General features: G+C 39.1%; 1 protein-coding gene and 1 long non-coding RNA gene across 3 annotated transcripts in view; one reads left to right on the forward strand and one right to left on the reverse strand.

Annotated features, from left to right (window-relative positions):
• Positions 1–10,654, reverse strand: part of SLC17A6 (solute carrier family 17 member 6) — a 50,324-nt gene extending 39,670 nt beyond the window's left edge. The window contains exons 1-3 of one of the 2 annotated variants that reach the window (XM_073347834.2): positions 9,637–10,653; positions 6,512–6,764; positions 4,879–4,997 (exon numbers count right to left, since the gene is read on the reverse strand). In XM_073347834.2, coding sequence (XP_073203935.1) covers positions 4,879–4,997; positions 6,512–6,764; positions 9,637–9,722 — 458 coding nt within the window. In that variant the 5' untranslated portion in view covers positions 9,723–10,653. Of the gene's footprint in view, positions 1–4,878; positions 4,998–6,511; positions 6,765–9,636 lie in introns of both variants that reach the window. The other variant, XM_073347835.2, reaches the window with a different exon arrangement.
• The window catches only part of LOC140912784 (uncharacterized), a 120,566-nt gene continuing 112,681 nt past the window's right edge, over positions 5,764–13,648 (forward strand). Inside the window, exon 1 of the long non-coding RNA XR_013635933.1 lies at positions 5,764–6,662. This is a non-coding gene — a long non-coding RNA (uncharacterized LOC140912784). The remainder of the gene's footprint in view (positions 6,663–13,648) is intronic.

Here is a 13,648-nt window from a genome sequence, read left to right on the forward strand (position 1 = left end):
TTCTTTTTGTCCAGTCCTGTTCTCACCCTGTTAGACAATGTTGCCTCTACAAGGTAAGAGGTTGGTTGTGTAAAACCTTTTGTCATGAGATTTATCACTTTGGACCCGATTCTGCATTACACTCCAGCCACTTTCTACCACTTAGGTGATGCAAAGGGTCCAGATCCTTGCTGCAACCCATCAGTGGAAAATCCCATGATGGGAGTGGGAACTCCCAGTAGAGTTGACTCATGTGCTAACTATTCCCCTAGTATAGGGAAGAGGATACATGGGAAAGGAATTGATAGAGCTCCACTATACTATTAGTCTTTCATTGATTTAAATTCTGATAGGGAAATCTGCACTTGTGCCATAAGGTAATGCAGTCCCTAGGCTGCTCTAACAAATGATGGGTCTGGACTGGCACAGAATAAGTGATTGTAACTGGTTCCCGAATACCCTTCTCCTGCATCAAGCAGAGGTTAAACTCAAGGAACAATTGAGCCCTCTGACTTAAGCACAACCATTCATGTGTTAAGATTTGCAGGACTGGGCCCTAATATCCTATGATGTATGTTTAATCAATTGATATACTAGTGAAACGAAACAAACTACATCAGCTTCTCTAGACTATGGTGTAAGGGTAATACTTAGAAAATATTCAGTATAATGTCATTGCTGTGCTACAAATGGACAGTGAAATTAATTATTGAAAAATAATTTCTGCATGTTTTTACCAAAATATCCCACCCCCCCGCATGGTTATAAAATACCTAACCATCTTGGTCATCAATTTTATATAAGACATTTTTAATTATAAGAGCTCAAGAACTCCAAAACCACAAATCATATTCATTTATTTATTATCTAACAAAGCTTCAATCAGTGTAAAGTGCATTTGCTTTAAAAATCTCTGTTGGTCTGAGATGAACCATGATTATTTTTATGGCCTAATTCTAAATTCTGAGGGTTAGGGTTAGAGAACAGTCAGCATTTCATGGAGTGCTATTCACTCAGACACTGTGAAATGCTGTCAGTCCCTAATGTTAGGCACTCTTGTGGGGAACCACTATAATATTGGCATTCAAACCTTTAAAAGCATCCAGATATGATTTTTAGGGCTTTCAGTTGGCAGTAACTTGCATTGTGAATTCTGACTCAGTTGATTTAGCAATGCAGAAAAGTGATACCAAAATTCTGCAGTGGAATTTTCCTGGTTTTACAGAAAATATTCAAACAAATTTTAAAAAATGCAAATATAATTGTGCGCTCATTTCCCGCCCTCCTTCCTTGGGATGCATTTTGCTGTAAATTATCCTGAGAAAATCCAGAGTGAATCCAATAAAACCAATAATAATTAATACTTGTCATTTCTAGACCTTTGGGCAAGTAGTATGAGCTTGAACTTGCTCGTCTTGCATGAGACCATCAATGGGCATGGTATTGTAACTGATCTATAGTATATTTGTGCATGCACATTTTTCTGGGGTAGTTCTTGGAATCCACCTCTCCTCCTTTGCCACAGCAACCTCAAGGGCCCTGTGTCATGACAACATTTCCTCCAGCTAAGGATCTCTCTCTCTCTCTTTCTGCAAATCCCATTAATTCCATTCCCAGTATAAATTAGCCCTGGGAGGAAGGTAGTGTTGTTTAATATGAGAAGTTGAACAGAAGTGAGCTCCCTAGTCCTACAATATTCCCAGAGCTTGAGAGTCTGGGGAGAAAGAAATTGTTAGTCCTGAATCCTAGGTGGCAGAGGACTGCCACAAAACTACCAGAATGGTCCCCTGTACTCCATGCTATTAATATCTTAAGGTTTAATCAATGGAAAGATTATCTTTACTTGGAGGAAATGTGATGCCTTGGGACTTTGTTCAACCCTAAATTCCTGTTCTCTGCTCTCATTCTTTGCAGTTGATGTAACATCAACATCCTCCAATGGCAGAACCTCCTCTGGGAGAAGAGATGACTCTTGCATTCTAGCCGAAGGGATCTCTGTTCCATTTTTAGCTACTACACAGGGAGATGCAACGTTTGAAACTCGTTGTTAAAAATGAGCTTTGGCACTTAGGGCCTGATCCTGATTTTGTAAAGTGCTGATTCTGTCTTGTGAGTCACTAAATGCATTGAAGTCAATGGGAGTTGAGGGTGTTCAGCACAACAGAAGATTAGAAAGTCCGTCAACAATGCAAATCACAATGAAATATACAATGCCAAACCCAGCTCCTACTACTCATGCAAATAGTCCCATTGACTTCAAAACTGAAAATGTTATTGGAGTCAATCAAGAACAATTCAAAAATATATTTCTGAATTGTCCAAGACCATTATTTTCTTTGCCACCATTGTCAGTCTTGTAAATGTATTTATCTTTGAACTAAAACATCGATCTAATTATAGGGATATATGATTTCTTATTTAAAACCAGACAGTTCTTGAAGGAACAAGAATCTCACTGTTGCAATGTGAAATTAACCATGAGCCAAGCTATCATGCAAAAATAATTAGATAAGCAGATCCTAGAAATCTCTATTCAGCCCTCTTTGTCATGGGACACTAAGAGTGAACCTGAAGAATTGTGACTGAGGCTGCAAATAAATTAGAAAGTGAGCCAACGTGCAGCAAATGTCTTGATTTCTGCAATTAGCAAAGAAATCCATGATCCCAGTAAAAAGCTCTCCATTGACTGACCAGATGAAAAATAAATAGAAGCCATGGCTTGGCTCACCATTGATGATTCTCTCTTGGCAGGAAGTAGATGATGGTTTGGGGGGACAGCTTCAAAGGCCTGGCTAATGTGTTTCAGTTCAACAAGATAAAGATATTCTTCAATTTAAATTGAGAATTACTGGACTGTAGGAAGGATTCCATGATGTAAACATGAATGTGTTTTAACTGGAGTTTGATTTTTTCCATATTTTAATAAATTAATGACATTTTAGAGATATGTCCAAATCCTTGTAATTAGCTAAAAGTGGGCTTCTGGACTGAATCTTAACATCAAGCAAGCAAGCTCCTGCATACTCAGCAGCACCCTGCCAATAACAAATTAAATTTTGTTTTCCACTTATTTGATCCAATTCTGATTGTGATTCTACTTTTATAACTCTGTATTGAGTCAAACGACTTAAATGGAATTGCACTAGGATAATCAAGAATGGAATTTGACTCTCTGGTTCAGATCCTACAGTCTTTATTAAGGCAAAATTCCCATTGAAGTAAATTGTAATGGACTGGATGAAGATTACAAGAGGATTTGGTACAGAAAAGAAAGGTGGTGTATTTGGATGGATAGAGGCCTTTTAGGGGATGATCTCTTGTGAATTTTTTTAAAATTGCCTTTATATTTCTAATCTATTATTGGAAAGCTGGGGAAAGGGACATTTTAACTAAAAGATAAGAACATACTGGGTTACTGTATATATTAACACTGCTTTTGTTTTATTTCCAAAATCATGGACCAAAACTTCTGCTGGTGTAAATGGGCATCAACAGAGCTACATTAATTTACACAGCTAAGGATCTCACCATTCATTGATTTATCTTTTAATGGAGCTCTGTGCTCTCAAGAGAACTGCAGGCTTGGCAAGTACATTTGTGTCCTTGTTTAAATAAAAAACATGGCCTGGTGAGAGAACTTCATTGTATAAGTCTGTCTAACGCTCCTAGTCCTACCTTTGATGTTACACACTCCTGTGATGAGCTAAAACTGCACCTTCCCTTTTAATATCCATTTGTACCTAGTCCATTGCTGCTGGAGAGGAGTGGCACTAGGACCTTTCCTACCTCTCCAAATGATGAGTCTGTGGCATTAAGGATGGATATGAATGCCTCGTGTGTCTTGAATACTCAGTGGATCTAATTAACAGGTGGAATCACACCCTGGGTGCTTGAAATATTGCCAGACACCATAGAAACGAATCTTTAAGACCCTGCACCATCTGCACTTCCTTTTCATTGTGCAAAGCTCATTGAAACATGTTTTTCTTCCATTTTATTCAGAGTGGACTATATTCAGTTCCATGTCAATTAATAACTACTGATATCTGCTATTTCCCCCATTTCTTTTTTTAAAAGATTGTATTTAAATAAGTAAAGGGATTTCAGTGTCTTTCAACTTTGAAAAATTCTATCGTGATAATCTTAGTGAAAAGGAAACTAAATAAAGTAAAAAATAATCATAGCAACTTTATTGCAATATACATTTTAAAGGACAAGAAACAAACATGAAATCCATATAAAATCAGAAAATAATTAAAATGGTAATAAAATACAATTCCAAGATTCATTTTCATTTATTTCGAATGTTTGTTTCTTGACCGTCAAAAATATTGTATTATTATTTCAATGACTACAGAGGAACACCGACATATTTTTCAATACCCCATGCTTTTCAGAAATATGCGTCTCGGTGACTTGAGTTGAATAATAATTCCTCGCTGTATAATTGTTGCCTCAATGTGCTGCAGTGCCAGCAAAAAATGCTGGCTTGCAGAAGCAGACGGTTAGGTTGGGGTTCATGTTTGGTTTGCACGCCGCAGTTGAGACTGCGAATCAAAGCCTAACGTACTTTGTCTCGTCTACACCATCCATAAAGGCTCATCTTACTTACAGTGAGTGGAGTTTTGCCGAAGGAAAGTGCCTGTCCGCTATTGCCCCTCTAACAGCCATAAAGAAGAGAGGAAAGCTGCCTTTATACTGAATTCAACAGATGACAATTGTAGGAAGCCATCAGCAGAATAGCACTAACGAACCAGACACCCTGCTCCGTCTGCTTTTCGCATAATGTGCCTGCATTTATACCCGCTGTTTTAACCGTCAAAATCTAAACATAGCAACCCGATGTATAGTATCCATGTTTCTGTTTATATACATTTATATATATTAGACCGTCATTACCTGTTAGCTGCTAGTCTGGATGCTATATATCCCCCGGGGATTTGAGTGACTATATATCCCCAGAAAAAAGAGCCATGGATCATGCCAACTGTTTCAGGATCCCAATTAAACTTCGCTTTCTTCCAGTGCAAAAAACAAGGAGAAAGGGGAGAAAGAAAATAGGAAGGATGTAAGCAGGCCAAACGAAAGCATTTATTAATAATAGTTTAACGCTAGGCAATCTTTGCGGAATTTCGATTAATGTTGAACATGCCCATTTACTAGCCGGTACTATATAGAAATGGGGCAAGGTGCTAACCGCCAAAATAATAACCGATTTGCGTTAAAATTGGTCTCTAGAACAAATATGCTAGAATGCCTACAAAAATCTGGCATTAGTACTGGAGGAGAGAGGAGAGACATGATTTCTATCTCGTGATTGCTGTTAACCCTAAAAATATGGGAATCTTGGAACCAAAGATACCCTTGAATCTCCTAGAGAAAGGGGTGGCAACAAATGTGTTTTCTTCTGTCCGATCCAGTCTAGAAAAGGGGTTGAGGGGAGGAGAGAGGAAAGCCCCCCCCCTCCGCACACAAACACACACTCAGACTCACACTCACTCTCACGCTCCCTGGCACACACAGTCAGTTGTAATACATCTCTCTACAGAGAGAGCGAGACCGAGAGAGATCCAGTTGCCTACATCGCAGGTAAGCTCACAAACATGGGAATGAGGAAAGTGCTTCAAGGTATTTTGGAGGGAAAAAAAATGATTTGGCTCATCGTAAGTGGATCACCTGCATTTGCAATGGAGCCCATCGAATATATCTATAGCATGGACTCAGTGAAATCGAAAACGGTCATATCGGTCTATCTAGCTGCCTGTTTATCCCTCTGTGTATGTACACACGTGTATTTGTATATACACAAATATATATTCTATATGATATATAAATGTATACATTTCTACACGTATACATTTACAAATCAGATGTATTCTTGTCTTTGTGTACATAGGCGATATACATATGGTTAAGCACCTTATAAATGAAAAATGTTTTCTCATTGGGCCATAGATGACTTTTACAGCGTTGCATTTTGTTAACCAAAACTCATTCATCCTGATATTTCCAAACGTTCCGCAACAAACCACTCCATTTCCTTTAGAGAATTGGGCAGCCGCTTTGGAGTCGTTTATTCATGCTCATGTTCTCTATTCCGTGCATTTAATTTACGAAATGATTGAGGTCCCCAAAGCTGGGTATAAAAGCAAAATATCTGCACACAAACTTGTGCCACGGAATGACCTCTTGGTCTGGGAAAGAAAGAAAACAAAATAGGCACAATCGAGCTTTTATTCCCCCCCTCCCCCCCACAACATTCTTTGGATCATTGTCCTCTCTGTTATAAATAAAATACGACGTTGTTCTGGGGCAGTTCACTGTAGGATTCTCCTACCCAGAAGCGAGCAGATTATAGCAGAAGGAGGAAACCGTCTCGATTTTATTATTGTTATTATTAGAATGATTGGAAATATCATAAAAATCTAAGGGGGGGGGTCTTACTTGTTCTATTCATTCTTTGTTATTACTCTGTCCTGAGGATATTATGATTTATATTCGTGTTGCGGGATTAAAGGGGAGTGATTCCCACCTCTTTAATAATTTTTCCTCCTCGGTGTATGGTGCTGTTATTGACCATATCCACGATGGCTACTCCCAAGTTACAACGGATTCCAAAAGAGATGCAGAATCCCAGTCCACTCATGATGGCAATGATGTACCTCCGGGGGAGCCCAAAGCAGGTACAGTCGCACACTGGGGCTTTCTTCACGGGGGCCTCCAGGGGTTTCCCATCTTCTGTGAGTTCGATGTTGTCCGCAGGCTTCTGTTTCTTCTCTAGGACTCTGCCCAACACAAGGGGAAAAGACAAGCAAGAGAGTTGAAGCCAACTCTCCCGAACAGGTCACTTGAATGGCAAAGTCACTATGACTGAAAAATTACCTTCAGTTGTTCTTTAGCAAGACCTGTGGGATGCATAATTATTCATTTCCCCAAAAAAGAGGGAGGAGCAGCAGATGGAACTGTCCATCTATCATTAAAGATCTCTGGTTAAATATGTAGGAGACATTAAGAAGACATCAGCTGCAACCACTGCAGAGGCGCCATGTTGTCTAATTCAAAGGGGATTGCTGGGAGATGAAAAATTATCTTGGAGTTTTAAACTCTATTGTTATTACATTATAAATATGAGAGAAATTAGTTCTACAGTGCTTGTGAATGTGGAAGCGGAAGAAATGCTGTAAAGATGAGCAATTATTTCTATTTATTCCAGATCTGCAAAATGGCTGTCATAGCCATTTTAACGAAACATGCCAGTGTTTGAGAACTACCCATCTGCAGATGACTCAATACCTTTGCAATATTAATAACATGAATTGGTGAAGATTACATGCAATAATCTGCACTCTGATTATTAACTAGACTTACTTTAGGTCTGTTTTTTCCGCTGCTCTCTCAGTGCCCACATTTACCAAAATATTAAATCGAAGCTCCCAGGGTTTTAAGTTTAAACTTCTAAAGGAAAATCCATACATTAATATTTACACATTTTGATTATAATATAATGAATCAATGCAGCCATTTGCACCCACACAGTATGCTTCAAAACATGTACGTGTATTTTATTTTTATAGGGGAGAAAAATTTTAATATGCTTTTTTGAGGAAAAAATGTGCTGGGTTTATCGCTAAAACATTCCCCACATTATAGTAAGATGCAAAAGAGGCCGATTAACTACTCAGAAGTGCAGCCCCTGCAGAACAGGGTATTTGAAAACTGCATCCAAACATTCCATTTTGCTAGATCGCTGCCTTGCCTCCAAGCCTGCCAATCCTTGCCCACGTGAACAATTCTCCTCAGGTGAATAATTCAACCCAGGTCAACTCCCCTGAGTAATGGGTGAGTAACGATTGGCAGGATCAGACCCCAAACATTATTCATATTATGTATAAAGAAAGGATGGGCCATGCCCTGCAACACGTACTCAGTTGAATTTACTCTTATTATTCACTGATGTAAGGCTTACTCCCCTGAGTCAGGGTTGCAAGATCCCCATCCTCTTAAAAATGTAATTAAAATAGAACAATATATTTTATAGTTAAAACTGGTTCATTCAAACGATAAAATCTGAGCACCAGCTTTCGCACAGAATTGATTTGATTTGATTCCACCTGAAATGAAGCAAAGATCATGGGACATAATAAACATTATTTCCACTTTAAAATTACGAATAGAAAATTATACGTTGATTCTCTGAAGTGTGGCTAGTCCTGATGGAATATTTGTTAAATCCTCGGAAGTTCACAGAGTGCCTTATTTAGACCATTCTTTAAAAACCTGTTTGAGATATGATATAGAAGGTATTGTGAGTTGCAGGAGTGTTTTCATATCTATCGAAGAATATTTAGTGCTAAACTCGATTATTGTAGTTATATTCGTAGAGAAGAAAAGTACATTTCCCATGATATTCGAGAGGCCCATACTAATTTATTCTGTTTTTCAGATATTTTACATATTTTCAGTTCGTTTAAAACGATTAAATTTATGTAGGCTGGTGGTAAAATAACCATATATTTCTAGACTCTAACTGTACTAGTTTCTATTACAATAGGAAGCCTCATTTTACTTGATAATTTACTTCATATTTCCTTTCCTTTCAAAATTACATAGGAAGTTGTAAATCATTTACCATTATTGTTGGAATAATACTGTGCCTATTCTCCACTGCCGCATAAGGTGGAGAAAAACAACTTCCACTGTAGGTATTCAGACAATCGCGCATTTTGCTTTAGTCAGAAAATTCTAATAACGCTGGAGAGAGAGGGGTACTTTGTTCTAAAGGCAAATGTCCGAAAATATATTCTCCCGATTTTTATTTTGTAGTTTTCTCCTAAAAAATCATATTGGGGGGGGGGGTCACCAAAGTCGTCAGATTTCACAGGGCCATTTATGATGGAATGGTGTGATCCAATCGAGGAATGGTGTGCTCAAATTTCGTGTCAATGCACTTCAGGTGTGTGGTTGCGTGCATCTATACACACACCTGAAGACGATGGAAATACACGCACCCCCCTATTGCTGGATTAACTTTATGGTTTCATCCATTGCGGTTGTGCATTTTCTACAAAAGAAATGGACCCTTTTCTATGCAGACGGATAAATAATTGAAGGTGTCTCTCTCAATATATTTGTCCTAGCTTCAAAGAGAGAAATCGTTCGGTTATCAATTATTTATGCATTTCCGTGCTTTTCTTCATCTGACGGGCGGTTACACAGGGGAACCGGTTAATCGAAATCAGGAATGATTTTATAGTTTCATTTTTTTTTTAAAAAAAATACGCTCTCTGAGGAAAGTGAAATGGATCCTACGGGTGCCCTGCATTGAAATGAAATAAAAATACAGGAGTGCTGCTCTCTGTTGATTCTATTTTTAAAATGAGATCAAATTTCTGGGTAGAAAGATGGGGGAAATCTCTTAGGACACATTTAAAAACATCCTCCGCAAGCCAGCTATGCAAGTTATTTCGGTGCCATAGTGTAATGGTAGCGTTAGTTTGTAGATGATATCAAGAAAACCTATAAATAGCTATCAGTCTATCAGCAACCTAACCTACACAAATAGCGTATATTCGAACTGATCCCAGCAATTTTAGGCTAAGGAAAGCCTCCCATTCTTTCCAGTAAGAAATCCAGCTCCCGGACCGAGATCTTTCTTACCTGTAGAGTTGACCGAGCGATTTCCCAGCAAAATTCTTCATTCCCTCCTTGCCGGGGGTCAAAATCCTTTGTTTTACCGACTCCATGCCTCCAGAGGTTTTCACTGGGCTCCACTCTGTGTTGGACAGGGCACTGCTATGAACAGCTATGATCGCTCATATTGGTTTAATCTCTAACTTTTTCTCCCATGGCTATCGGAGCGTCTCCAGATAAAGGGAGCCTGAGTCAGTGTGTGTATGTGTGTGTGTGCGAGAGAGCAAGAGGGAGACAGAGCCAGAGAGAGGGGGGAGAGCCAGAGAGAGAGAGAGAGAGCGAGAGCGAGCAAGCTACATGCAACCCACGGCTTTCCTAACAGAACAGAGTTGGGAGCCACAATTAGAAAGTCTTTTCGGAGGTGCAGGACTCATTGGCAGACGGTGGAGGCAGTGCCATGGCTGATTTGGGAGGGGGAATGACCCTACTTCCTAGGAGAAGATGGTCCAGTGTTTAAAATCCTGGTTTTCTGCTGAACCTTTCCCTAACCCGTAGGGATTGAGAGGTGTGTGGGGCGGGAGGGTCATCTAATTTATCACTCCAAAGAAGAAGTCAAAAGTTCCCAATGCCCAGCACGTGCCAGCCGGAGAGAACCTGACGGCTAAGTTCCAAGCTCTCGGACAATAGCAGCCCTAGCACTTCATTACTGTGAGCAAGTCAGCAGCCACTTACTCCCAGGGCAGCGCGCCCAGGGCAAGGATCTCGAGTAGACCGGCAGTTCGCGCGTCGGGCGTTGGTGATTCTAATCTGCCCAGCGCCCTTTGTCGCTCCCGCGTGTGCCGGAGTGATTTCAGCACCACAGACAGCGCCCGTGGCTCTCGGGTGGCTCCCGAGTGTTCTCAGCACCGGGGAGAGCGCAACCGGGAGCCTCCCGGGCTGCCAACTTTCATGGGGAACTGGGCGGATTCATTGCGGGGGGCTTGAAGACTGGATGCTATGGAAACCGAAGAGGAGCCGTGTCATCGTCCCCATCCAGGTTTTCCAGAGGATGATGCAGCTAAAAGGGAAACTGGAGTTTATGAAACGCTGACAATTTACTTTTGAGCGCTGGCGTTAGCCCCCCCCCCTCCCCCCACTCCTCTTTTTCTGACGCATAGCCCGACCCCGTTGTTCAGGGCAAGGACTACAGAGCATTACGAGGGAGTTTGCTGCATGCAGAGGCTATTGTACTTAATTCAATTGTGCTGTTAATGTAAACAAAGGGCGTGACCATGTCGCAGAAGGTAGTCATTCAGAGTCATTCAGGGCACCAATGGCAAAATACATCGGAATATTAATACCAGATGTAATCTGACAGTTGTATCTCCATAAATAGATAGAATCTGTCTGTCCATCTAAGATCATATTTTATTTCTAGCTCAACATTTATAGCTCTCTAATACATTGTCATAATTTAGATCTATATATTAGACATGCACATGGTTTCTATCGCTTATACATGTGTAATTTTTATACCTTTGTGACCTGCCCTTTAATGACACTTTTGTGTAATATCTAATATAACTTTTACATATGATATTTTTTCACCACTGTAGTGATCAAGGTACGTTCTGAGATTTTGGTCATCTTGTCTTTCCAGAATTTGGTAGAAAGACAAGGTGGGTGAAGTAATATCTTTTACTGGACCAACTTCTCTTAGAGAAAGAGACAAGCTTTCCAGTGTACACACATCCACTGCAAACAGAATTTGGTAGTCATTTATCAGTTTTAATCACCTAGCAGTTGATTGTACATGTTAAAAGTAACGTTTTATTTCTAAATCATGATTGCATTTATCTTAAATCTCTTTCCAATATGAAATCCATCTCAAAGTTTCTATTACAATGTTTATTAATCAGAAAAAAGGACATTCATAATTCTGTACCCAAAAACAAATTTATTTGAAAATTGAAGCCCTTGCATTTGCTTACTTTCTCTGTAACAAAAGTTTCTATAAATAAAATATTTTTAAAATCAAGGTGAAAAGAATAATTTCCTGCTAAAATATATAGTCCTGCCACAATATTCTAAAAACAATTGTTCTGGATTATTTAAATATTTTTACTAGTGTTGCCCTCTGGTGGAAGGACAATGATATTTTACATCAGCAAAGCACGTTCATATCAGTAAAGCCAATTCTTATAACACTGCAGCTATTGCAATGATAGTAGATTCCAGTTTGTAATGCTATTTCAAAGACATGAAAGCACCATAAAATACCACAATAGAAAGTACATTTAAACTATATACTCCTAAAACAAGATACTTCCTCATATTGAAATTCAGCTTCGCTTTATACAGAATGCTAAATATTGGATGTGGCCTTCAGTGCAGGTTTCATTTTAGAGTCTTCTTTATACTTCTCATTTCATTTGTTGAAAGGAACTTTAGGATTTATTACAGTCTCTATTGCCATCCATAATTTTTTAACTGCATCTGTCCATTGGGTCACCTTGCTTCATTTCTCCAGTTTACCATTGCAGATATTTGACAACCTGTTTATTAATAAAAAGAAAAGGAGTACTTGTGGCACCTTAGAGACTAACAAATTTATTTGAGCATAAGCTTTCGTGAGCTACAGCTCACTTCATCTACACTTCATCAGACGCATTCAGTAGAAAATACAGTGGGGAGATCAGTGATCTGAATACACCTGATGAAGTGAGCTGTAGCTCATGAAAACTTATGCTCAAATAAATTGGTTAGTCTCTAAGGTGCCACAAGTACTCCTTTTCATTTTGTGAATACAGACTAACATGGCTGCTACTCTGAAACCTATTTATTAATAGAAATTTCCAAGAGGCAGAAGGGATAGAGAATAATTCAGTCAGTAATGGGGAAATGTTCTAGACTCAGATTCAGAAAAGCATCCCTGTTCAGGAAAGCATTTAAGCACATATCTAAAATTTAAAGTGTGCTTTTCTAAATCAGGGCTTTATAGTGTTAGTTTCTGCCTCAGAGGCTTATCTTTGAGTTATTCATTTGCACAGTACCTACTACGAATGGGCTCTGAGCCCAAATTGGATTCCTTAGCATTGCCACATTGTTATTGTACTGCTACTACTAAAGCTCATTGGATAAGGAGTGCTCACTGGTTTGGGAGAACTAAATAATAATTAATAATGTTCATCTGTATCCAGCCTAACACCACCCAAGAATAGTGTTAGAGGACTGATGTGCTCGTTCATTGAAAAAAATGAACTATTCCTTACGTATATAAAAAATAGACTCTAATAATGGACCTTGGAAAGTTAAAATGATACCATCCATAGGTGCAGTGGTATTTCTGAAGTGGGTATACTATGCCTAGTGTATACCATATTAGCAGTTTCCTGAGACCTTTCCCAATGAGAGCTCTACTAATTGTTTCAACTGCAGTTTCAACTGCGTAGTAAGAGACTATGATGGCTAGTGCTATAAAACATGCCCAGACCAGCCAGCCTTTTAAATGACACTGGAGATTTACCTATTTAATTGGTGGCCTGAAGATATGAATCATTGTTAATTATTCTTATTAAAGTCTTTCTGTCAACACACTTGAAATCAATGGACTGTTTTTCCATTGACCTCAGTGGGCTTTGGATCAGGCCCTTATGCAGTAAATACCAGTTATGATAGCACGTGCACACATTAGTTGAAAGCAGATAAATCTGTCTCAAATAATCCAATAAGAACACTGTTCTCAAAGAAGCTCTTGGAACAATTGTGGGATGATGTGTGAGTCCAGCAGGATGCTGCCTATCTCCAAAGTTTTTCTCATGGAACTGAGTGCAGACAATTATATTTATGATTGATCCTGCACCATTTGATCAGGCAGCATTCCCACTACCTGTGAATGGAAGTATTTTTCTGACTGAAAACTGAAGGTTTGGGTGCCTGAAATGGCCCAAATACTGCATAGTCTCCCTATATGTCTTCTGTCTGTATTCCTAATGAATTAAGCAAAATAGAAGCTGAGAGTTCATGATTGTGTTTTTCAAAGCTCAGTTTTTCATATTAA

Source organism: Lepidochelys kempii, chromosome 6 (assembly GCF_965140285.1).
Source record: "Lepidochelys kempii isolate rLepKem1 chromosome 6, rLepKem1.hap1, whole genome shotgun sequence".
Taxonomy (NCBI): domain Eukaryota; kingdom Metazoa; phylum Chordata; order Testudines; family Cheloniidae; genus Lepidochelys; species Lepidochelys kempii.